Here is a 24,288-nt window from a genome sequence, read left to right as displayed (position 1 = left end):
AGGGTTTTTTAAAATAAATTTTTAATTTCAGATTTAATTTTCAATTTACAGAAAAACTGCAAAGATAGTACACAGAGTTCCCTCATCTCACACCACTGTGGTACATTTGTCAAAGCCAGAAAAAAGCCAACATTGGTACATCTCTATTAACTAAAATCCAGACCCTGGGACTTGCCTTGTAGTCCAGTGGTTGACACTCTACACTTCCAACGCAAGGGCTGTGAGCTCGATCCCTAGTCAGGGAAATGAGATGCTGCATGCCGTGTGGTACAGCCAAAACAAACAAACAAAAATGTCCAGACCTTATTTGGATTTTACCAGGTTTTCCATTAACGCGCTCCCTGTTCCAGGATCCAACCAGGAACCACACTGCATCCATCTGGTGTGTCTCCTTGTGTGCTTTGGTCTGTGCCTGTTTCTGTCTCTCTGTGCTTTTTGAGATCTTTTTCAGTTTTAAGGAGTCCTGGTCAAGTATTTTGTATAATGTCCTTCAACGAGCGTTTGAGGACTTCCTTGGTGGTACAGTGGTTAAGAATCTGCCTGCCAGTGCAGGAGGCATAAGAGACACAAGTTCAATCCCTGGTTTGGGACGATGCCCTGGAGAAGGGCATGGCAACCCACTCCAGTATTCTTGCTTGGAGAATTCCATGGACAGAGGAGCCTGGCAGGCTACAGTCCATAGAGTTGCAAAGAGTGGGACATGACTGAAGTGACTTAGCTCACACACACCTCATCGTGTGCTAATGGGGACACATGATAGGGTGGTAACTTTCATCGCTTGGCCAAGGTGGTGTCTGCCAGGTGTCTCCACTGTAAACTTACTATTGTTTCCTTTTCCTACTCTATTATTTAGAAGTCATTCAGCCCAGTGTGGGGCTTCCCAGGCGGAGCTAGTGGTAAAGAACTCTCCTGTCAATGCAGGAGACATAAGAGGTGCAGGTTTGATCCCTGGGTTGGGAAGATTCCCTGCAGGAGGGCATGGCAACCCACTCCAGTATTCTAGCCTGGAGAATCCCTTGGACAGAGGAACCTGGCGGGCCACAGTCCATAGGGTCGCCAAGAGTCAGACACAACTGAAGCGACTTAGCACGCACGTGTGCAAGCCCAGTGTACATTCAAGCAAAGAGGAAGGGATAATTAACCTGGAGGAGTGAGAACCTCCACGTTATTTGAAAGATTTGTCTCTCCTCCCCGAGCTAGTTATTTATCCAATAATTTACTTCTACCAGTGCCGACTTGGGGATATGGATTTTTGTACTCTCGGTTACAACCAAACATTCAGTTACCCATTTTATTGCTCTAATAGTTGCAGCTTTGGCCATTGGGAGCTTCAGGCTCCTGAGGCCCTGTGACACACCCCTATCCTTTTGAGTTTGGACCACTTCCTAACTCTGGCACCACAGGACACTCCAAGCTCACTTTTTGTCCTCTCCCAGGCCAAAATCATTCATTTCTCCAAGGAAATAAGATATTTTTAAAAACAAATCCTCCAATTGTCTTGTCAGTAGTCCAAATACATTGCACTGAATTTGAACAGGTGATGAAAGAGTTCAGTTCAGTCACTCAGTTGTGTCTGACTCTTTGCGACCCCATGAATCGCAGCACGCCAGGCCTCCCTATCCATCACTAACTCTCAGAGTTTACCCAAACCCATGTCCATCGAGTCGGTGATGCCATCCAGCCATCTCATCCTCTGTCATCCCCTTCTCCTCCTGCCCCCAATCCTTCCCAGCATTAGGGTCTTTTCCAATGAGTCAACTCTTCGCATGAGGTGGCCAAAGTATTGGAGTTTCAGCTTCGACATCAGTCCTTCCAATGAACACCCAGGACTGATCTCCTTTAGGATGGATTGATTGGATCTCCTTGCAGTCCAAGGGACTCTCAAGAGTCATCTCCAACACCACAGTTCAAAAGCATCAATTCTGCGGCGCTCAGCTTTCTTCACCGTCCAACTCTCACATCCATACATGACCACTGGGAAAACCATAGCCTTGACTAGATGGACTTTTGTTGGCAAACTAATGTCTCTGCTTTTAAATAAGCTATCTAGGTTGGTCATAACCTTCCTTCCAAAGGGTAAGCGTCTTTTAATTTCATGGCTGCAATCACCATCAGCAGTGATTTTGGAACCCAAAAAAATAAAGTCTGACACTGTTTCCACTGTTTCCCCATCTATTTCCCATGAAGTGATGGGACCAGATGCCATGATCTTAGTTTTCTAAACATTGAGCTTTAAATCAACTTTTTCACTCTCCTCTTTCACTTTCATCAGGAGGCTCTTTAGTTCTTCTTCACTTTCTGTCATAAGGGTGGTGTCATCTGCATATCTGAGGTTATTGATATTTCTCCCAGCAATCTTGATTCCAGCTTGTGTTTCTTCCAGCCCAGCATTTCTCATGATGTACTCTGCATAGAAGTTAAATAAGCAGGGTGAAAATATACAGCCTTGACGTACTCCTTTTCCTATTTGGAACCAGTCTGTTGTTCCATGTCCAGTTCTAACTGTTGCTTCCTGACCTGCATATAGGTTTCTCAAGAGACGGGTCAGATGGTCTGGTATTCCCATCTCTTTCAGAATTTTCCACAGTTTATTGTGATCCACACAGTCAAAGGCTTTGGCGTAGTCAATAAAGCAGAAATAGATGATTTTCTGGAACTCTCTTGCTTTTCTGATGATCCAGTGGATATTGGCAACTTGATCTCTGGTTCCTCTGCCTTTTCTAAAACCAGCTTGAACATCTGGAAGTTCACGGTTCACGTACTGCCGAAGCCTGGCTTGGAGAATTTTGAGCATTACTTTACTAGCGTGTGAGATGAGTGCAATTGTGCGGTAGTTTGAGCATTCTTTGGCATTGCCTTTGTTTGGGATTGGAATGAAAACTGACCTTTTCAAGTCCTATGGCCACTGCTGAGGTTTCCAGATTTGCTGGCATATTGAGCACAGCACTTTCACAGCATCATCTTTCAGGATTTGAAATAGCTCAACTGGAATTCCATCACCTCCACTAGCTTTGTTCGTAGTGATGCTTTCTAAGGCCCACTTGACTTCACATTCCAGGATGTCTGGCTCTAGGTGAGTGATCACACCATCGTGATTGTCTGGGTCGTGAAGATCTTTTTTGTACAGTTCTTCTGTGTATCCTTGCCACCTCTTCTTAATATCTTCTGCTTCTGTTAGGTCCATACCATTTCTGTCCTTTATCGAGCCCATCTTTGCATTAAATGTTCCCTTGGTATCTCTAATTTTCTTGAAGAGATCTCTAGTCTTTCCCATTCTGTTGTGTTCCTCTATTTCTTTTCATTGATCGCTGAGGAAGGCTTTCTTATCTCTCCTTGCTATTCTTTGGAACTCTGCATTCAGATGGGAATATCTTTCCTTTTCTCCTTTGCTTTTCGCTTCTCTTTTTTCCAGCTATTTGTAAGGCCTCCTCAGACAGCCATTTTGCTTTTTTGCATTTCTTTTCCATGGGGATGGTCTTGATCCCTGTCTCCTGTACAATGTCACGAACCTCTGTCCATAGTTCGTCAGGCACTCTGTCTATCAGATCTAGTCCCTTAAATCTATTTCTCACTTCCACTGTATAATCATAAGGGATTTGATTTAGGTCATACCTGAATGGTCTAGTGGTTTTCCCTACTTTCTTCAATTTAAGTCTGAATTTGGCAATAAGCAGTTCATGATATGAGCCACAGTCTGCTCCCAGTCTTGTTTTTGCTGACTGTATAGAGCTTCTCCATCTTTGGCTGCAAAGAATATAATCAATCTGATTTCGATGTTGACCATCTGGTGATGTCCATGTGTAGAGTCTTCTCTTGTGTTGTTGGAAGAGGGTGTTTGCTATGACCAGTGCGTCCTCTTGGCAAAACTCTATTAGCCTTTGCCCTGCTTCATTCTGTACTCCAAGGCCAAATTTGCCTGTTACGCCAGGTGTTTCCTGACTTCCTACTTTTGCATTCCAGTCCCCTATAATGAAAAGGACATCTTTTTTGGGTGTTAGTTCTAAAAGGTCTTGTAGGTCTTCATAGAACCGTTCAACTTCAGCTTCAGCGTTACTGGTCGGGGCATAGACTTGGATTACAGTGATATTGAATGGTTTGCCTTGGAAACGAACGAGATGAAAGAGTTAATTTGCTCAATTAAATGTTAAAACATACTTCAATTTTTATAGCTCCAGTGTGACAAGTCTTTTTAAAGTGTATTAGGAGCCTCAAAACGCTGGAGGGAACTGGCCCTTTCTGCATTTCCAGGAGGCCCTGTGGAACTGAATCTCTGCAGCCCACTGCCAAGCCTTGGGGGCAGCCTGCCCACCCTTCCTAGAACAGTGATCTAGCTCCTGTGTCATTCCCAGTCTGAACTGCCCTGTGAGCTTCCAAGAAAAAAAAAAAACATATTGGGTCCAGCCTCTCTTCTTCATCTCGGGTGGGCTCAGTTGCTCAGTCATGTCCGACTCCTTGTGACCTCATGGACTGTAGCCCACCAGGCTCCTCTGTCCATTGGATTTCCTAGGCAAGAATATTGGAGTGGGTTGCCATTTCCTCCTTCAGGGGATCTTCCCAAACCAGGGATCCGAACCTCAGACTCCTGTGTCTCCTGCATTGCAGGCAGGTTCTTTACCTGCTGAGCCATTGTGGAGGAAAGTTTCCAAAGGCCAAGGTAATTCCTGGGACCTTTCCCTCTCCAGCCTCTCCTTGTCCCCCACCCATGGGTGACCAGTCCTGAACTTCTGCAGACCCCACCCAGGCTGGCCAGGTGGCAGGAGAGCAGGAAGGCTCCAGGAAGGAAGTTGGCAAGACAGGTGTGCAAAGAATGGTTGGGGGAGGGAGAAAGGCTGGGCACATTAGATCCAGAGGGCTCCTGGGGATTGAGGCCATTCCAGCTACAAGTGGAGCAGGATTTCCCCGGGAGCAGTCCTGGGTTCTGCAGAACAGAGTCAGCTTCATGGGAAAGAGCCGCCTTCAAGAGCCGGAAGAGAGCGAGACTGCGGCTCACTCTGGGAGGACACGGAGCTGAGTGACTCATCGCCCAGTACTGCCGGCTCCCTCTGGCACAGTGCTGAGGAGCACGGGGCCTGGGAGTACAGGCGGAGTCCCATCCCACTCCTGGCCCAGAAGGCCGTCCCTGGCCAGTGATCACAATCCAGCACGTAGGGACACAGGCAGGGTGCTGCGGGGGCACCGAGGAGGAAGCAACTCAGCACCAAAGGAGTCTGGGCAGGCCTCACAGAGGAGATGACATCATCAAAAAGAGGAACAGAATTGGCCAGGCAGCAGCAGGGAGGGAAGAAGGGGAGGGCACTCCCGGCCGAGATAGGAGATGCAAAGGCACGGAAGTGTCTGCACAGCGTTGGCACAGTGCCCACCACCCAGTGAGTACTCCATAAATGCCAGGCATTATCGCTGTGGTTGGCTTATCTTCATTATGGTTATTAACCTGGACTCATTACTTAATATTTTTACTATCATAAAGGAGTTACTACAATGAATAAATGTCTAACTATACTGCACTTTTCACTGAACTTTTCTCAACTATAAAAGGGGCTGTTGTGAAGATTAGGTCTATGGCACACTCAGCACTGGGCAGGAGTGGTGGTGAGCAACATCGGAGGGGGCTTCATTTTCTCCCTCTCCTGGAGGCCAGCCCCTGGGGTTGCTGTGCCTGGGAGGCAGAGAAGAAGGGGTATTTGGGGGTTCTTAAAGATGACAAGTCAACAAAGCAGGGACTTGGCTAGGTGGAGTCATTGGGGGTTTCAAAAGTGACAAAGGTGGCACCTGGAGCCCTGGAATAGGAGCTCCTGGTCCCGGATGCAAGTCCTTCCAGCTGGGGCAAGGCAGGTTGTACCTGCCTTTCTATTCTGACAAGGTCCTGATTTCAGAAAAAAACTGTACCTGGCCCTGGGTGGGGCACCAGTTCCGTGTGTACCTGTTCCAGTCACGGTGTACCTGTTGAGTGTTCCTGATTCTCAGTGTGAAAAGTGCTTGCCTGGGTGTACCTGTCTTGATAACTACGGCTCTGCCTCCAACCGTGTGTGAACCAAACTGTATACCCAACTCACTCGATTGTCCCGGACTGTACCTTCTGCACACAGGTCTGAACGTACGCGGACCTGTAGCCTGTGTTGCCGTACCCTCGGTCCACCCGTGGCTGACTCGATGTGCGTACCTGGTTTAGCCTGGGCTCACCTCACGCCTTGCGAGCCGTGCACTCCTGCCCTGTAGATCTCCCCACCGCCAGGGCCCAGAGGTTGAGGAAAGAGGCTGCTGCCCGCGCCCCCTGCCCCCATCCCAGGGCGGGCCGGCTGCTCTGGGGCAGCGGGGGCGGGGCCGGAGGCCAGGATGGGGCGGGGCGGAGTGGAGCGGGGGCGGAGCAGGAAGGGGCGGTGGCCGCTCCGCCCCTCGCCGCCCGAGCCGGCTCTCGGCTCTCGCCTCCCATGCCCGGCTTCCGCGTCACGGTCCCGGGCGCCACCTGCCCGCCCACTCGCTCCGTATAAAGTCGCCGGCGGCCTGGCCCCCGGGACTCGGCCCCATGGAGACGCCGCCGGCCGCGGCTGGCGCACGGCAGGGTGAGGCGCGCGCGGCTGGGAGGGGGAGCAGGCCTCCGGAGCGGGAGGAGGAGGGGGTGGGAAGGGCTCTAGCTGAGACCGACCGGAGCAGGAGGGACGCGGGGCCAGTCCACTCCGGCCTTGCCGATACCCGGGGCCTCCTCCAACTTTGCCCAAGTCGGAGGATCCTGGGAGGCCGAGGTCCGGAGTGGGAATCGGGCGAGAGCGAGGTTCTGGGCCGGGACACCCTCCATGTCACCGAGCCCGGAGGCCAACCAGAGTTTCCCAGCAACTTTTCTCGCTGGTGGGTCGCCCTGGAAACTTCCCCTCCCCCAGTCCTGGAGTCCGGCCACGGGCCCCGCGCCTCCTGGCCTGGGCTTCGAGCAGTGGGCAGGCGGACGCGAGGTGGCGATGGCTTCAACGGGGAAGCCCCCGCCACCCCCTCCCAGCGCACTTCCAACCCAGCGGGTTTCCACCTGAGAGCCCCGCCCCGCTTGCTGTGGGGGCGCGGCCAGGTCCTCGGAGGCCTCCCACGATTTCTGGGTCCCCTGGGTTGACGGGGGGGGGGCGGGGGGGGTGGGAAGAGGAGTAAGACTGCCCGAGTTCAAATCCTTGCGCCACCAGCTAACAGCTGGATGACCTTGAGCAAGTTCTTAACGTCTGTGGCTGAACTTTCCTCCTTTATAAGATGGGAGTGATGCTCTCTAGCTGGGAAGGCTTTTGAGAGGATAATAGAGGTAACACGCCAAGATGGCTTTGCATACTGCCACCCATATTGTTGGATGGAGAGGGAGGGACAGGAAAGGGGGTGAGCAGGAAATCCAATCCCATCCCTAACCCTCCTGGTTGTCCTACAGGAGCTGTGAAAAGTGCCTTCCACCAATCTGAGCTGTGAGTGGCCAGTGAAGAGAGGCCCAGGCAGGAAGCCAGCCCCACCATGAGCCTGTGGGAACTTGAAGACCACCGCAGCTGCCAGGGGACCCCCAGGCCAGCCCAGGAGCCCACGGCCGAGGAGGCAACGACTGCAGAGCTGCAGATGAAGGTTGACTTCTTCCGGAAGCTGGGCTACTCATCTGCTGAGATCCACAGTGTCCTGCAGAAGCTGGGCGTCCAGGCAGACACCAACACGGTGTTGGGGGAGCTGGTGAAACATGGGTCAGCGGCCGAGCGGGAGCGCCAGGCATCGCCGGACCCTTCCCCTCAGCTGCCTCTGGTCCCCCGGGGTGGGGCAACCCCCAAGGCTCCCACCGTGGAGACTTCTCCACCCGAGGAAGACAAGGAGGGCAGTGACCTGAGACCCGTGGTCATCGATGGGAGCAACGTGGCCATGAGGTACATGTCACTTCTGTGTCCAAGACCATGGCCTCTGGCCGGGATTGGTGGCTGTGTCTTTACACCTCTAGTAGAGAGGACTTCAGGAAGGAGTTTGGTCTCTTCTCCAGACTGGTCTAGAGAAAGGGAAAGCCCTTTATGGAGGCCCTACTGTGTGCCAGGAGTCTCCCTTAATCCTTGCGGCTTCTTGGAAGTGGGTTTTAGGGCTGTTTGAGGGGGCTCAAAGAGTTACTCTGGGGCTCACTTCTCGTAAGTGCCGGAGCAAGGATTCGAACTTGGGTCCTTCTGACTCCAGAGCTGCCTTGTGCTCTCCATGAGGGATCAGACTGTGGGCTCCAGCTTATTCACATAGGAGCCTTCTTCCTCCTCTATGAGATGGGGCCCACCCACCCCTCAGGTGGTGGTTATGAGGAATGAATGCTCAGAACCTGGAGAGAGGGGCTTGTTCATCATTGGTAGTTGTTGTTATCATTACTGTTATTCAGGGTCTGGGACTGCTGGGGCCTTGTTGTCTCAGACCTGGGCTCGCATGGAAGCTGGCCCAGCTACTGAGGCCTTTGCAGCTGTGACCACGGGTAACCTTGAGGATCTGGCAACATCAGGGGTGTGGGCGGGTAGCTTGATGCTTTGGCTCCAGGGGCTCGATGGCTTGGGTCGCCTCTGCTTCTGCTGGAGCCACCTGAGCTGGACTGGGCTCTCAGGGGCGCCCCCCCGCCCAAGGGACCAGAGCTAGGCGTGGGCCCCAGTAACCATCCCCCTACTCTCCCCTATGCAGGCTCTCATGGAGGGGGCTGGGGGTGCTGCAGCTGACCCCAGAGAACCAGACCTCCCTTCCATTCAGGCCCTGCCCTCTGGCCTCGCTTTCTCCCTGTCCTTTCAAGCCAGGCTGGTGAGTCAGAGTTGGGTGGCTAGTTCACAAGGAAAAGTTCCTGTGGGTGTGGATGGAGAGACCCCAGACAGGGGTGTGGGGTGGGAAGGACTCCTTCCCCCGCCTCCCTGAGGGCTCTCCCAGGTGGGCTTCGTGAGGCCTCTATACCTCTGCACGCCCCCCCAACCCGTGCCGCCCCCTGTCTGCCGCTCCCATACCTGGCCAGGCTCAGCTGTCTGGCTGGGGTCCCGTCCCAGCTCAGTAGATATGCAGGTGGCCCTCCTCCAGCCACTTTTGGGTCAGCCATCCCGTCTCTGAAATGGTTTGAGCCTAGGTGGAAAGTGAGGCAAGCCGGCATCCACAGGCCCGCGGCAGCTGGTCACCCTGCGTGCTTTGAGAGCTGGGGAGACCCCTCTCGGGCTGCAGTAGCAGTTCACTGGGTCAGGAGTTGGGATCCCTCAGCGACTGCCTCCTCTGGGGGGCGTGGGCCGGCGGGCTGAGCCCCGGGGGTAGCCATGTGCAGTGTGTGTTTGTATCCTGGCCGGAGGAGGAGGGGCCAGGCAGGAGGAGGGGCAGGTGGTGGAGGGGCTGGCCAGAGGCCGAGCCACTCGGGGTTTTCTGAGCTGGGGCAGTAGCAAAAGGGGAATTCCAGCCTCTAGCTTCCTGTCTCAGCTGCTGCTGGGTTCCTACCCTCCTGCTCCCTCCCTCCCCAGGGCAGGCGGGCCAGCCCCTACCATATGCAAATCATGGGGAAATTCACCTCTTGTTTCCTTCTAAGGGAATTTTTCTCCACTCGCTGGGCTCAGCCCAGGCAGATCTTTTCACCTGGGTAGCCTGCCTGGGCCCTGCCCTCTACGCAGGGTGGGGGTCTGGAGTCTCCAGCAGAAGCACACATCTTCCAGTGTCTCGTTAGGCTGAGGGGCCCTGACTTTCTGGGCCAGCAGAACTGCGGTAAGGGTGAAAGGATGTCTGGTTTTCCTCTGCCGGTAGAGCTTCCTCCACGGCAGTGAGAAGGACTGAAGTTAGCTGCAGACAGGAGCTCCTGTCTTGGGAGGGCAGGATCTGGGCTTGACTCCAGGGACCGCCACATGTGTTTGACTTCTGCCAAGAGTAAGGCTCTGACCGCCTGCTTAAGGAATATTCTAGGGGCTGGGACGACTGAGAACAGACTTGTCCCCAGCTAAGGTTTCTGATTCCCAGAAGCGGTGCTCTGTCCCGGAAGCCCCAGTGGACCCGAAGTCCCAGGGCTTGCGGGTGCTGGCCTGGGAGGGGGCGTGTGCAGGTACACACATGTGCACAGAAGGAGGCAGGTAGATGCGTGTGCAGACTGCGGACGTTAGACAGGGACCCAGGCCCAAGAGGATCACCCCGCCATGGTTCTGGGGAGACCGCAGAAGGCCCAGGGCAGGGGGAAGCGCTGGGTACCGCACAGACAGACCAGGGGCCTGAGCCATCCTGCCAGGTCAGGGAAGGCTTCTCCGAAGCAGTGACACCCGCCTGGGGTCCTGACAGAGGAGCAGGAGTTTGCCAGATGCATGCTTTTCCCTGTTCCCAGCCTGCCCCATCCACTGAACCCTTTTATTCAAACTCAAGTTTGGGAGTTGGTGGGGTTTTTTTTTCCCCTCTCCTGAAGAAACCTTACCTCTCCTGTAAGGGGTCAGAAGGCAGTCTGACGTGGGTTCAAGTTCTACCTCTTACCAATAGCCAGGGAACTTTAGATGAGTCTCAGAGCCTTGTAAGGATGAAGCCAAGGAGGAATGCAATGCACCTGGGCTCTGGTAGGGGCTCGGTACCCGTCCATCCAGGCCTGCTGTGAGGGCTGTCACTTGTCTTTGTACGATCCGAGCATCAGCACACGTAGGGGTCAACAGCACAGCCTCTGGGTCTGCATCTTTGTTTGACCATTGCTACTTGTGATGCTGGCAACTGGTTGCCCTCTGTGGACAGTGCCCTCACCTGAATAAAAGGGCAAAGGTCCTCTCATGACCATCCCCTCCTCAGAGGCTTCCTGATGGTTCAGTACTGAGCGCTGAGATCCAGGCCTGGCTCACAGCTCTCAATAAATGTTAACTTTTATTATAAGCGGGCCGGCGGATGGCAGCAAGGAGGCCCCACCTGGCAGGGATGAGCTCTGCCTTCAGGTTGGACTTTGCCTCATCTACAATTTACAGAGACCTTCAGCCCTGGGAGCCCCAGCCGCACTCCTAGACAGCCTCCATGCCCGCCCCACCTCCCTTTCTATTTCTCTTGGGGCTCTAGCTATCGCCCGCCCCCCCTCCCCACCCAAAGCCACCCACAGGATGTGGTCGGCCATGGAGTTGCCTCTTTTGCGTAATGCTTATTCTGTTTTATTTGCCAAATATGAGTCTGAGTTGTTCACTGAGGGGCTGGGGCTGTTGGGGAGGGAGGCCCAACTGGCCCCTTACCGTCCCCTCGCCTGGTCCTGGAGCCCTGCCGTAACACCCAATATTACCTGGGAGGCCCCTGTCCCCTCCGGGGAAGCCAGATGGAACCTCCACTTTGTTGGACTGTCTTTGGCCTCAAGCAGACAGGACCATTGTCCCACTGACAGGGGGCCCTCATCAAGGAGGCTGCGGACCCCCAGGCCCATTTTTCAGATAGAGAAACTGAGCCAGGGCAACCTCAGGGCTTGCTTCTGGATCCAGCCGCGTTTGGATGGGGTGAGGTCTGGTCCACAGCCCATGGCAGGGGGGTGTCCCCTCTCCCAGCTTGGCTGCTGGCAGAGTCCCCAGAGTCTTCCAGACCCATCTTTTCACCTCGGGTCACGCCCTCCTGGGTGGGGTGAGGCCGTCCAGGCAATTGGTCTAGGGAATCAGGGCAGTTCGTGGGAGGAAAAGCAGTCTCCTTTCACTTTCACACTAAAGGGCCCGTGGCCGCCTCCTGCCCCAAATTGGAGGTTGACTCGAGGCTCCCCCTCACCCTCCTCAGTCCCACTCCCTGCGGTTTGAGTAGGCCTGAACTCTAATCCAACTTTAATCCAGAGCAATCTGGTTTCTCCTCCCCAGCCCCCACCCACAGCCCTGCCGAGCCGGCGAGGGAGGGGTGGTGACTCAGTCCGCCTGTGTGTATCTGTGTCCCTGTGGTCCCAGCGCCTTTCCCCCACCCCCAGGTATGTTGTAAGCAGCTCCCCCACGTGGGGAGCAGGTGCTGCCAGATTCCTGGGCGTCTCCTCGCTGTCTGTCGGGGAGATGGAACCTCAGGGAAAAAAAGCCCGAGGTCTGGCCATCGCAGCCTGTGTGGGAACCAGCAGGGAATATAGGCGCTGGACCCCCAGCCAGAGGGTGGGGGGCCGAGCCGAGCAGCTCTACCAGCCAGGGCAGGGGCTGGAGGGCAGCCCGCCTCCCTCCTGCGCAGGCCAAGGTGACAACAGACTGACCCTGCCCTCTTCTCCTCCCCAGCCATGGGAACAAGGAGGTCTTCTCCTGCCGGGGGATCCTCCTGGCGGTGAATTGGTTCCTGGAGCGGGGCCACACAGACATCACCGTGTTTGTACCGTCCTGGAGGAAGGAGCAGCCTCGGCCAGATGTGCCCATCACTGGTGAGTGGCACCTCGGAAGGGGCAAGGGGTGTGGTCTCACTGCTGCAGGAGCCCCGGTTCTCCTCCAGAGACCCTTTGGGTGTGAACAACAGCTTCTAGGCCCCAAGCAGGAACCAGCATTTCTTTCCCCGGCTTTTGCTGTATTCAGCATCCCTGCTCTGAACAGTGGTCCTTGGAGGTCACCCTGGGAAGCCTCTACCTCCAGGTAGCAGGCACCTCCCTCGCCTAATGGTGGCATGCTCTCGCCGTTTCCCCCGCGGCACAGGGGCAGGGTGACATAGCAGCTAAGGCTCTGTAATCCTGGCTCAGTCCCTTCTGGCTAGGCCACTTGCCCCTCGTCTGAGACACAGGATGGGGTGAGGGTTTGATAACCTTGCAGGGTTGGTGTCAGCATCACAGCAGTTAATAGACGTACGTGCTCAGTAGAGCGCCTGGCACATAGCGGATGCCAGCTGCTGGCCCATAACAGATTCCGGCTGCTACCATTGCTCTTACACAAGCTCCCAGCCTTTGTGAGAGCTTGTTTGTTTCTCTGGACGTCTTGATCTGGGGGCAGGCTGGCGAGGGTCACCCGTTCCAGGAAAAGTGGCCCCTTCTGGGTAGGTCCGTCTGTCCTGGCTGAGACACTCATCTGGCCTCAGCTCAAGCTGGCTCATTGCCAGATCCCCCCAGGATAGGCTGGGTGCAACCAGGCCTGGTGTCCAGGAGGGAGAAGGAGGTGGCCCAGTCTTCACTGAGCACGACCTGCCAGCCTGTTCTCGGGGGTTCTTGGTCTCTGGGCAGGAAATGAGGCACCAGGCCCAGCAAGGCGTGGGGGTCCTTGGCCTCTACAGAGCCCCTTCCTGCTCTTGTGACCCTGGAGTTGAGAGCCTGGCTACCAGGGGTCAAGGGAGCCAGGCGGGCTGGCTGTGAGTCCAGGCTGGGCCCTGACCCGCGTGCGCCCCTACCGCCTCCCAGACCAGCACATCCTGCGGGACCTAGAGAAGAAGAAGATCTTGGTGTTCACGCCATCGCGGCGCGTGGGCGGCAAGCGGGTGGTCTGCTACGACGACCGCTTCATCGTGAAGCTGGCCTGTGATTCGGACGGCATCGTGGTCTCCAATGACACGTACCGGGACCTGCAGGGTGAGCGGCAAGAGTGGAAGCGCTTCATCGAGGAGCGGCTGCTCATGTACTCCTTCGTCAATGACAAGTATGTCCCCACCACTGCCGCTGCCAGAGGGGCTCGGGAGAGGGACCAGGCCGGGGCAGCTCTGTGGCTGAGCTGTGTGGCCTTGGGCCTGGGCAGCTCCAAGAGCGAGATGGACAGGACCCCACAGAGGAGCAACCAGGCTGGGAGAGGGCTGGGCTTTCTGGTTTAGGGGCTGGGTCAGGAGCCTTTGGCACAGGATGTGGTCAGTGCTTCAAGACAGTCTCTCCAGTTCCCAGCCCCGAGGCTCTGACCAGAGGCCAGCGGATGCAGCCTTAGATCCAGACTTTAGGCCTCAGCGAGCTCCCAGCAGGAGAGTCACCCTGCAGGCACCCCTGACTGTGGCCCTCTGGACTGGGACCTCCTCCCTCCCTCAGGACAGTCCCCCCAGAGCCTGGGAGTGTCCTGCTGGGTGGACGCAAGTTTTAGGAGCTGCCCCCTCTTTGTCCTAGTGAGGCTCCCTGTCCAGCCCCTCCCCAGCACTGGGAAGTCCCCCATCACCTCTCCCCCGTCCTCTGCAGGTTCATGCCCCCCGATGACCCCTTGGGCCGTCACGGGCCGAGCCTGGACAACTTCCTGCGTAAGAAGCCACTCGTGGCGGAGCACAGGAAGCAGCCGTGTCCCTATGGTAAGAGCCTGGGCCCCAGCCTCCTGGGTCATCCTCACAGCATCCCCTGATCTCTCCCCCAAATCAACCTGCACCCATGTTCTTTGTCTCAGGGGCCCCCCCACCCCAGCTCCACGTTTCTTGGACTGGCCCCCTCCGTCTCCCGCCCCCTGGTTCTAGATCCACCCCCCTGAATTCTCTCCCAGGGAGGAAGTGCACCTACGGGATCAAATGCCGATTCTTCCACCCCGAGCGGCCGAGCCGGCCCCAGCGCTCCGTGGCCGACGAGCTCCGCGCCAACGCCCTGCTGCCGCCCTCCAGGGCCACGAGCAAGGACAAAAGCGGCCGGCAGCCTTCACCCTCCTCTCAGCCCGGCTCTCTGCCGACAAAGCACGAGCCATGCAACCCGGACGGGAAGAAGCTGGGGGCCCAGGCGTCCCCAGGAACCCCCCGGGAGGGCCTGATGCAGACCTTCGTCCCAACAGGCAGGAGCCTCCCACCTAGTGGGAGCAGTGGCGGCAGCTTTGGGCCCTCGGACTGGTTCTCGCAGACCCTGGACTCTCTCCCCTACACCTCCCAGGACTGCCTGGACTCGGGCATCGGCTCCCTGGAGAGCCAGATGTCAGAACTCTGGGGGGTTCGAGGAGGGGGCCCTGGCGAGCCGGGCCCACCTCGGGGCCCTTACTCTGGCTACCGCACCTACGGGGCAGAGCTCCCCGCCCCCGCAGCCTTCTCGGCCTTTAGCCGGGCCTTGGGTGCCGGCCACTTCAGCGTCCCCACTGACTACGCGCCCCCGCCAGCCACCTTTCCACCTCGGGAATACTGGTCTGAGCCGTACCAGCTGCCCCCACCCACCCCAGGCCTGCAGGAGCCCCGGGCGCCCGGCCCAGGGGCCGACAGGGGCCCCTGGGGTGGGGCAGGCAGTCTGGCGAAGGAGCGAGCCAGCGTGTACACTAAGCTGTGTGGCGTCTTCCCCCCACACCTGGTGGAGGCTGTGATGACGCGCTTCCCGCAGCTCCTGGACCCCCAGCAGCTGGCCGCCAAGATCCTCTCCTACAAGTCCCAGCACCCCAGTGAATAAAGCCGGCCCAGCCGCCCCCGGGGCAGCACCCCCGAGAGCTGCCAGGCTGGGCTGTGGGCCCTTGAGCAGCCGGGCCCCGAGGCCCACCGCAAGAGGCTGGACAAAGGGAGGACTTAAGTAGGGAAGGGAACCCCAAACCAAAGATCCTGTAGGATTGCTTCCAGCCCCTCCGGCCGCCCCCGCCTGAGGGGTCAGGAGCGATCAGCCTGTTGATGCACATTGTATCTGTAGTTTAAGGAGACGCTGCCAGTAACGGCTGTCAGTCCGTGGCTGAGGCCCAAAACCTCCTTTCTCTCAGAGGGCGAGGAGGGAGGCAGGGGGGAGCAGAGGCCTGGGCTGGGGGCCCTGTGCATGGCCCCCCCACCTCCGCCCCGCCCCTGGGACGCCGGCCTTGGCTGGCTCGTTGGGCACCGTGTGCCCGCCCTCCATGGGCTCTCCTCTTAAGCCAATGAGGCCTCATCCGTGCTCTCCGTGCGGTACGCGGCTTCATGTTAGTAAGCAAGATGCTTCTTAATAACCCACCTCCGTCCCGCTCTGTGCACCTGTCCCTCGCGCCTGCGGGGGTCCAGGGCAGCCTGTCCCACCCTCTCCGCCCCTCTCCTCTGTATTCAGAGCCGTCTTGCCCTTTCCCAAGGTGGGGGACATGTATACGTGTGTGTACAGGTGTAAACGTTAAGTATTTTACACGGAAAGCCCTTGCCTCTCTTCACACTTCAATAAAGTACAATGTGAGCGCTCTAAGAGGTGATGGTCTTTGTTGCTCGAGGGTGGAGCTGGCTTCTGGGTGACAGAAGGTCAGCAGATGGGCACCCCGGGTCTGCCTCCACACCCGCTCTCTGACCCTTCTCAGAAGGAAGGCTGCTGAGTTCCACAGAAAGCGCTCTGTCCTTTGGGGCAGAAGCATCCTTCTCGAGGCTTGGGTCAGGCCCTGGGAGGAGGTGGCTGTGAACACGTGGGCAGGGAGTCAGGAAGCAGCAGCATAAAACTTGGAGTCCTGAGGCTGTAGCGTGGGGAAGCGTGCTATTGGGGGGCCTGAGGGGGTGGACCAGGCTGTCCCCTTTCTTCTGCCCTGTGACCAGGCCGAGCGTTCCGGGAGAGCTTAGAGACGGGCTGTGGGGCTCAGCTCTGCCCCATCCTCCCAGATGTTGCCCTGCTCCAGGCGAGGCATGGAGTAGGAGGCCCTGGGGCGAAACTGTCCTGAAGAGGCCCTGACAGAGTAACCCCCAAGCAGGAGGTTAGGGGTCCTGGCCCCAAACCCAAGAATAGGCTCTGCCACCATGTACGTCCCCTGGGGCAGTGACTCCTTCTCCCTGGGTCTCAGTTTCCTCATCTATGAAGTGGGGATGATATACCTACCTTACACGGTTGTACCTTCCAGAGAGGACATGAGGTCATTCATGTTGGATGCTCATTAAAGGGACTCATGTTGTGTTCACTTCCTGCCATCATCTCAACCTTCCCATCTGCCCCTGGAAGGGAAGAGGCCAGGCAGGATTTTGTTTTTCATTTTTTTTGGTTTTGGGGGTTTTGTTTGTTTGTTTTTCCAGATAAATGAGGTATAGGGACGTCCTCGGTGGTCTGGTGGCTAAGACTCTTCACTCCCAAGTACAGGTGGCCCAGGTTCTGTCCCTGGGCAGGGAACTAGATCCCGCATGCCACAGCAAAGAGCTCATGTGCCACAGCTAAAGATCCCGCATGCATGCCGAAATGAAGATCAAAGGTCAAGCATGCGGCAACTAAGACCCGGCACAGCCAAACAAATAAAACCTTTTAAAAAGGAGGTATAAATGTTAAATATTTTAAGTGAAAAGCTAGACTTGTCAGATGAGCCCTAAACACCATCAGCAATATGAAAAATAGTTCTAATAATTATATCTTCGAACATCTCACTAACTTGTACTTACTACTAGTGAAACTTTCTTTTCTCCAGTGAAGATTTATTTATTTGTTTTGGCTGTGCTGGGTCTTCGTGCTGTGTGTGGCCTTTGTCTAGTTGCAGCGAGCGGGGGCTACTCTTTGTTGCCAGGCACGAGCTTCTCATTGCGGTGGCTTCTCTTGTTGGGGAGCATGAGCTTTAGGTGCACAGGCTTCAGTAGTTGCAGCGCCGTGGACTCAGTAGTTGTGGCTCACAGGTGCAGTTGCTCCTTGGCGTGTGGGATCTTCCTGGACCAGGGATCAAACCCATGTCCCCTTGCTTTGGCAGGCTTAATCACTGGACCACCAGGGAAGCCCTGTGAAGCTTTTATACTACTTTTTTTTTCTTCCCTAGAAATAGCTTTCCCACAGAACAACCATGCAGCCTGTTGTAGGAATGGCGACGCTGGCCATCTCTCTGCTTGTTAGCCCTCCCACCCCACCCTGTTGTTCTTGGCCCTGAACACCCTGTAGAAGCCTGCTCTTGAGGCAAGAATCCAGGCATGACATGGGAGTGACTTCAGCAAACATGACTTCCAAGCCCCTACATAGTGCGCCTGCAGGCAGGTGCCCTGTGCCTGCGACGTCCGGCCACCTCAGGAGGCTGCATCTGCAACCAAGAAAGGTCGTTGCCTTATTTATAAAATATCTTTCCCAGTCAAGAGCTGTATTCCAGATTAAAGGCCCTTTATGGGCCTTTTTGTTTATAGACGGGAAGCTAAAATACCGGCCTGTCTAGTTCATTATCAGCCACTGACAAAGCTGTGACTTGCCCAAGGTCCCATGGAGGAAGACAAACCGGGGCAGGGCCTCAGCTTGGGCTCCCCTGGTCCCACAAACCTGAGGAAGGGAGGGTGCTCCAGACACTAGTTCTCAGTGACTCTCAGGCCTCGAGAGGGACGGAGGTGGTGGGGGTGTGCCCTCAGCCCTGCGCCTCACAGCCACACAGGTTTACATCTGCATGTGCTGGGCGTAGTTGCTCAGTCGTGTCCCACTTTTTACGACCCCGTGGAATGTATGTAGACCACCAGGCTCCTCTGTGCATGGTGATTCTCAGAGCAAGAATGCTAGAGTGGGTTGCCATGCCCTCCTCCAGGGGATCTTCCCAACTCAGGGATCGAACCCAGGTCTCCCGTATTGCAGGTGGATTCTTGACTCTGACCCACCAGGGAAGTGCAAGAATGCTGGAGTGGATAGTCTATTCTTTCTCCAGGGGATCTTCTCAACCCGGGAATCAAACCGGGGTCTCCTGCATTGCAGGCAGATTCTTTACCAGCTGAGCTACCAGGGAAGCCCTTACATCTATATGGTAACCTCTAACGCGAGAGCTGAACTGACACCCTCCCTGCCCGCCAGCCCCGCCCCTGCATACCACAGGGTGGGGTGGGGGTGTGTGAAGGCCCTGAGGCCCCAAGGGAGGCCTGGAAGGAGAAGTAGGGTGCCTTCACCCCTTTGCCCATCGCACCAGCCTGCATCCATAGACTTGAAGGCTCATACTGGGCCCTTGGCACAGAGCTGAACTCTGGTCATTCACTGCTTTTGCTCTGTAAGGAGTGGGCAGGGGAAGATTTCACAGGCAGGTGGGCAGGGGGCAGCAGGTCTCGGTGGTGGTGGATTGTCTAGGGGCTGTATCTGGGGAAGCAGATCTCACAGGCAGGTGGGCAGGGGGCAGCAGGTCTGGGTGGTGGTGGACTATCTAGGGACTGTATCTGGGGCAGCAGATCTCACAGGCAGGTGGGCAGCGGGCAGCAGGTCTGGGTGGTGGTAGACTGTCTAGGGGTCCTATCTGGGGAAGCAGATCTCACAGGCAGGTGGGCAGGGGGCAGCAGGTCTGGGTGGTGGTGGACTGTCTAGGGGCCATATCTGGGGAAGCAGATCCCATAGGCAGGTGGGCAGGGGCAGCAGGTCTGGGTGCTGCTGGACCGTCTAGGGGCCATGTCTGGCCTTGCTGTCTCTTTGGCAGGCACAGACAAGGGCAGCAGAGCCCGAACAGCCAGTGCCAGCTGGGGCCGGGCTCTCGGAAGACTGAGTCAGTTCAGTGCCCTGTCATCTGTACTTTCCCGGCAGCCTCGACCTGGCTGGGGCCGTCCAGGGTTCGGAGCCTCCTCTCCAGCCAGCCTCTTTCTCAATCTGGCTTCCAGGCAGAGCTGCTTAGAGGCTGCCAGACCCAATGCCTAGCATGTTTCTTTCCCACTAGTTGGGTTTTAACTGCGAAGTTCTCCCCACCAACTCCCGCCCCACCCACTGAAACATCTTTGTTCACAAGGCTTCAGCATCCCCTCCCATGAAAGGGACGCGATGGTCCCTGCTTCTCCCTAGGATTGGCAAGAGGACACCTCAGTCTGTGGTAGCAGCTCGGAATAAAGTAGCCCTGGGTCCAGGTCCCCGCCACTGGCTATATGGCTCTGGCCACCTCACTAACCTCTCTCATAGCCTGGCTTTTCTGGGCCACACACTACATGGTTGTGAAGTGTGGAGGAAAGACAAAGATCATATGATGTCACTTGCATGTGGAATCAAAAAAAGGGTACAAACGAAGTTATTTAGAAAACAGAAGTTTGAGTCACAGATGTAGAAAACAAGCTTATGGTTAGCCAGGGGGAAAGGGATGCTGGGGAGGGGTAAATTGGGAGGCTGGGAGTCACATACACACTGTCATATATAAAATAGATAACTAGTAAGGAGCCTCTGTATAGCACAGGCGACACTGCTCAATACTCTGAATGACCTGGATGGGACGAGAATCTGAAAAAGAGTGGGTGTATGTATATGTATAACTGAATCATTTTGCTGTACACCTGAAACCACCACATTGTAAATCAACTAAACTCCAATAAAAATTTCAAAAAATAAACACTTGGGGAAAAAAGGCATGAAGTGGAGGGCAGTAGGGCTAGAACGTGACCCTGAGACAGGGCTCAAGTCACTGAGGTGCTGGAGGGATCAAGCTTCGGGCACTGCCCAGCCTCCTCTTTCCTCCTTTTGTTTTCCTGGTTCCAGAGACTGAGAAGCTAATGGGGAAAACAGAGCATATGCAAATCCCTGCATTGGGAAATGATCCTGGGGCACTCACGGAGGATGGCCTCCTGCCAGCCCTTCCCGGAACCCTACAGGCCCCCCACCCCACCCCTCCCCACCCTGGGGCTCTCACCAGCAGGGGCCTGACCCTGAGTCTTCTTGCAAGTTCTGTCCCGTGCATGGGTTAACCACACTCCAGGAGCGCAGGATGACTACAGAAACCTCGGCCACCCCCTGGCAGAGAACTCGATGAAATTCCCTGCCTGGATGTCCCTGACCACTCTTGTCCCCATCCCACTGAGCCCACCTGAGGGAAGCCAGCAGTCCCTAAAGATCTGGGGACCTAAACTAGGTACAGCTCCCATCCTCAACCCCCAGGGCTGCTAACCCCCCCCAAACAACGCTGGTCTCCTGCAGGGTGGTGTGGGTAGCGGCTGGGAGAGGTCACCAGTCACCATCGCAGCTGCCATGTCCTCCCCCTTTCCACCAGTGATATTCTGTGTCCTCCCTTCTCCCCTCAAGTCTCCTGGAAAAGCCAGAGAGTGTATCTATCCCCTGCCCAGAAGGGCAAGCCCCCTGCTGCCCTGAAGGAGATGCTGAGTGGGTCTCTATCTCAGACAGAGAGAGCAAGCCACAGAGAAACTGGGACTAAGTCACAAATCTAGAGTTGGGAGGCGGGGGAGGGCCACCAGCCCAAGCCCTGGACCCAGCTGGTCGCCGGGGCCCCACCCCTCAAGAAAGCGGTCCCGAGGTCCTAGCACTTTCGCCTCAGGGATCCTCAAACCTCTGGTTTATTTATTAATTTATTTTTCCCTAGACCATATACATAGTAGAGTGGGTAAAGGGTGGTGAGTAAGAGCCTGTTCTGGGGACCTCCTAGTTCATGGAAGGGTGTGGGAGATTTGGCTAAAAGGGACAGGAAGTAGAGCCCTACAATTAAGGAAACTGGAGCCCGGCCAGGCCACGGTATGTAAATCCTTCCGGCTAGTTCCTGGAGGGGGAGGAGGGCCCGGGCTGTCATTCTCGGGTGCGGCCTCAAAGCCCAGCGCAAGGTCGCTGCTGGCGATCTTAAACGGCTCACTCATTTAAGAAACGGCTGTAAAACTAGGGGGGAGAAAAGAATTGGGCAACCCACCCACCACACAGAGTTAGGCTAGCTGCTGGGAGGCAAGTCATTGGGACGGGTCCAAAGGCTCCCATCCTGGCTCCTCTCCAGGGAAGAGCCTCGCTAAGGCCAGGGGCACTGTGGTGCTTTGCCTGCCACCTGCTGGTGCCTCTCGGTATGACAGTCTGGGGAGCAAGGGGACCCACCTAGAGAAAGCCCGCAGGCAGCAACCAAGACCCAGCACAGCCAAAAATAAATTTTTTTTTTAAAATTTTTAAAAGAGTATGCTACCACTTCTGTTATACATGTGAATGTTGTTCATATAAGTACAAATTTCTTCTGGAAGGACAACTGGGAGCAGAAAGCAGGTGGACCAACTTTCCATTGACTTCAGTACCATTTGAATACACGTCATTTGACTGTATTACTTATTCAAGTTAGATATTGTAAAGCATCCTTGAGTAGCGGCTTCCCTGGTAGCTCAGATGGTAAAGAATGCGGGAAACCTGGGTTCAATCCCTGTGTTGCGAAGATCCCCTGGAGGAGGGCATGGCAACCCACTCCAGTATTCCTGCCTGGAGAACCCCATGGACAGAAGAGCCTGGTGGGCTACTGTCCACGGCGTCACAGAGTCAGACACGACTGAGTGACTAAGCACATCCTTGGGTAGAGAAATAAGTTCTGAGTGTGGTGATTGGAGTCTGAGGAGAGCTGTATTGGCCAGGGGTCTCTTTTTTTTCCCCTTCCTGTCACTGCGTAGCTTATTGGATCTTAGTTCCCCAATCAGAGATTGAACCCAGGCCCACAACAATGAAAGCTCAAAGTCTTAACCGCTGGACCGCCAGGGAATTCCCAGCTATTGTTTATTTTTGTGCATGATCGGTGAAAACTTGGTGCACACTTACCCCCAACACATGTATGTTGTTAAACCATGATAACTGCCATTTTGGAAGATCAAAATGGTTGACTTCTTGTGGTTCAACCCCAATACTTGCTTATAAATTCTCTTACAAGTACTAATAAATGAATATTTCTGTATATTCTGTAACACAAAGTGAAGAACTAAATAAGACTGAGCCTGAAAGTCAACATAAACCAAAGGCTCCCATGTTCTTCCCAGCCACCACCACCCTCCTTGGGGGCCACCACCCTTTGAAGTGGGGATCAGAATCAACTTTGTTACAGCCCATCTCAGCGGGAGAAAATAGTTACTCCACAGAGGTAGTTTTTCAAAGGGAAAATTGTTTCAAATTATGGAGCTTGCCACTTAATAAAATGCAGGCTTGATAACATTAATTTAGATTAACACAGGAATAAGGACCCCAACTCCTTCTTCTTATCTCTGCGTCGCTAATGCACATGGCCCTCGCAGGCGCTAAACAGGAGCCCAGCCTGGGAGAAGTAAATGTGTACAAAGTATAGTCCAACTCCCTCTCCACGCCACAGCCAAACCAGGGCAGCACCCTGAGACAGGCTTCCAATGTGAGGCCTTAGTTTTTGTTTATGTAATTGTCTGCACTGGGTCTTAGCTGCAGCATGCAGGATCTTTAGTTGTGACATGTGGAATCTAGTTCCCTGACCAGGGATTGAACCCAGGCCCCCTGCATTGGGAGCTCGGAGTGTTAGCCACTGGACCACCAGGAAAGTCCCCCTGATGTGCGTTTTTAAGTGTAATGATGCCTCAGTAATTTGGAGTAAGGCTAAGGGGCAGAGGAGTCAGAAGAAAAGCAAAAACTAAGTCATAGTGTTTCAAAACAGCATACTTACTGCTCTCAAGCTTAGGCCCTGTAATCCTGGTTTCAGTTCCCTTACTTTCCACATAGCTCAAGATGTCAACAATGCCTCTCTAGAATACACACTTACAGGGTACCCACATTACCCCAGCACCCAAAGACCCAGTCTGGGAATCAGAAGTAATGCTAATGCCTGCTTCCTCCTCTTCCATAATAAGAGATTTTCTTCTAAGTAAAGAGAATAAACTCCATTATCTTGAAAACGTTTCACCTATTTCCAGATCAATTTCCAACAGCAATCCAAAGGCCCCCAAGATTGGGACAGCCGCTTGTGCAGGCCATGTGCTCCACCCTCACTGGCCCTCACGACACTTCCCTCGGTCTCTCCCCAGGCCCCAAATAGCTTCTCATCTACTTTGTGGGTTGTTCCCACTCTCCATGTTCAACTTTGAGGGTCTGATGGTCTTTACGACACTGTGAGCTCAGCTCCTGAAAGATATGCATTTGAGACTCCCTTGGAAGCTCTGTACAGGCACCATCCTCCCAGAGTAAGACATTAAGTGCTTGGGCTTTTCCACGTTTTATAACTACCGTAAGGAGCAAAGGACATCCTATTCCCATCTTAGAGATGAGAAGGTTAAAGACAGGAAACCAAGTAGTACTCCAAACACAACCAACGTGGTGAAGGCAGCACCTTTTCGGTGGTCCTAGCAACAATTCCACGGCAGGGGTTGCTAGGATGGGAGGATGCAGGCCACGCAGCAGACCACCTCCAAATGTTACACAGGGGAGCTTTTGAAAGCAACTGCCACCTCAGTAAACATGTTCCTCTGCTAGCATGGTCGCTAAAATCAAAGTCATGACCTTATCCTCTTTTTAAGTCAAGCAAACTTAAACTTAGCTGATAACCAAAGTTACAAACATCACAGGCATGCTAGACAGAGACCTCCTGATGGTTTTTTTTCCTAAACCAGGGAACCTAGACAATCTCTCAGGCTCTTCTATCTTCAGTACGCCTGGCCAACTTACAGAAAAGTTTGGAGGTCTCCTATCAATGATGCAACTTCACAGAGAAAATATGTATAAAGCTACCCATCTCTTATCATGACTTTATATATATACAGAGGTATTCATATACATAGATATGCTCTTAATAATACACCTTTTTAAGAGTAGGCATTCTATCTCTGGCTCTCCTGGTGGCTCAGATGGTAAAGAATCCACCTACAATGAGGGAGAGCTGGAGTGGGAAGATCCTCTGGAGAAGGGAACAGCTACCCACTCCGGCATTCTGGCCTGGAGAATTCCATGGACAGAGGAGCCCGGCAGGCTCTAGTCCATGG

The 24,288-nt window shown here is 54.8% G+C and overlaps 1 protein-coding gene across 7 annotated transcripts in view; it reads left to right on the top strand.

Moving 5' to 3' along the window:
- ZC3H12A (zinc finger CCCH-type containing 12A) overlaps positions 1–15,913 on the top strand; it is a 29,990-nt gene extending 14,077 nt beyond the window's left edge. For 2 of the 7 annotated variants that reach the window (XM_081495256.1, XM_081495255.1), the window contains exons 5-9: positions 7,397–7,871; positions 12,159–12,298; positions 13,256–13,490; positions 14,009–14,115; positions 14,301–15,913. In XM_081495256.1, the coding sequence (XP_081351382.1) occupies positions 7,477–7,871; positions 12,159–12,298; positions 13,256–13,490; positions 14,009–14,115; positions 14,301–15,175 (1,752 nt within the window). In that variant the 5' untranslated portion in view covers positions 7,397–7,476 and the 3' untranslated portion in view covers positions 15,176–15,913. Of the gene's footprint in view, positions 1–5,294; positions 5,367–6,086; positions 6,153–6,511; positions 6,844–6,890; positions 7,277–7,396; positions 7,872–12,158; positions 12,299–13,255; positions 13,491–14,008; positions 14,116–14,300 lie in introns of those variants that run through there. The other 5 variants (XM_081495258.1, XM_081495254.1, XM_081495253.1 and 2 more) reach the window with 5 other exon arrangements.
- Positions 15,914–24,288: the final 8,375 nt, after the last annotated feature.

The sequence above is a fragment of the Giraffa tippelskirchi genome, chromosome 5, assembly GCF_054371585.1.
Source record: "Giraffa tippelskirchi isolate mGirTip1 chromosome 5, T2T-mGirTip1v1.2.pri, whole genome shotgun sequence".
Classification (NCBI taxonomy): Eukaryota; Metazoa; Chordata; class Mammalia; order Artiodactyla; family Giraffidae; genus Giraffa; species Giraffa tippelskirchi.
This window is presented reverse-complemented; position numbering and strand designations above follow the sequence as displayed.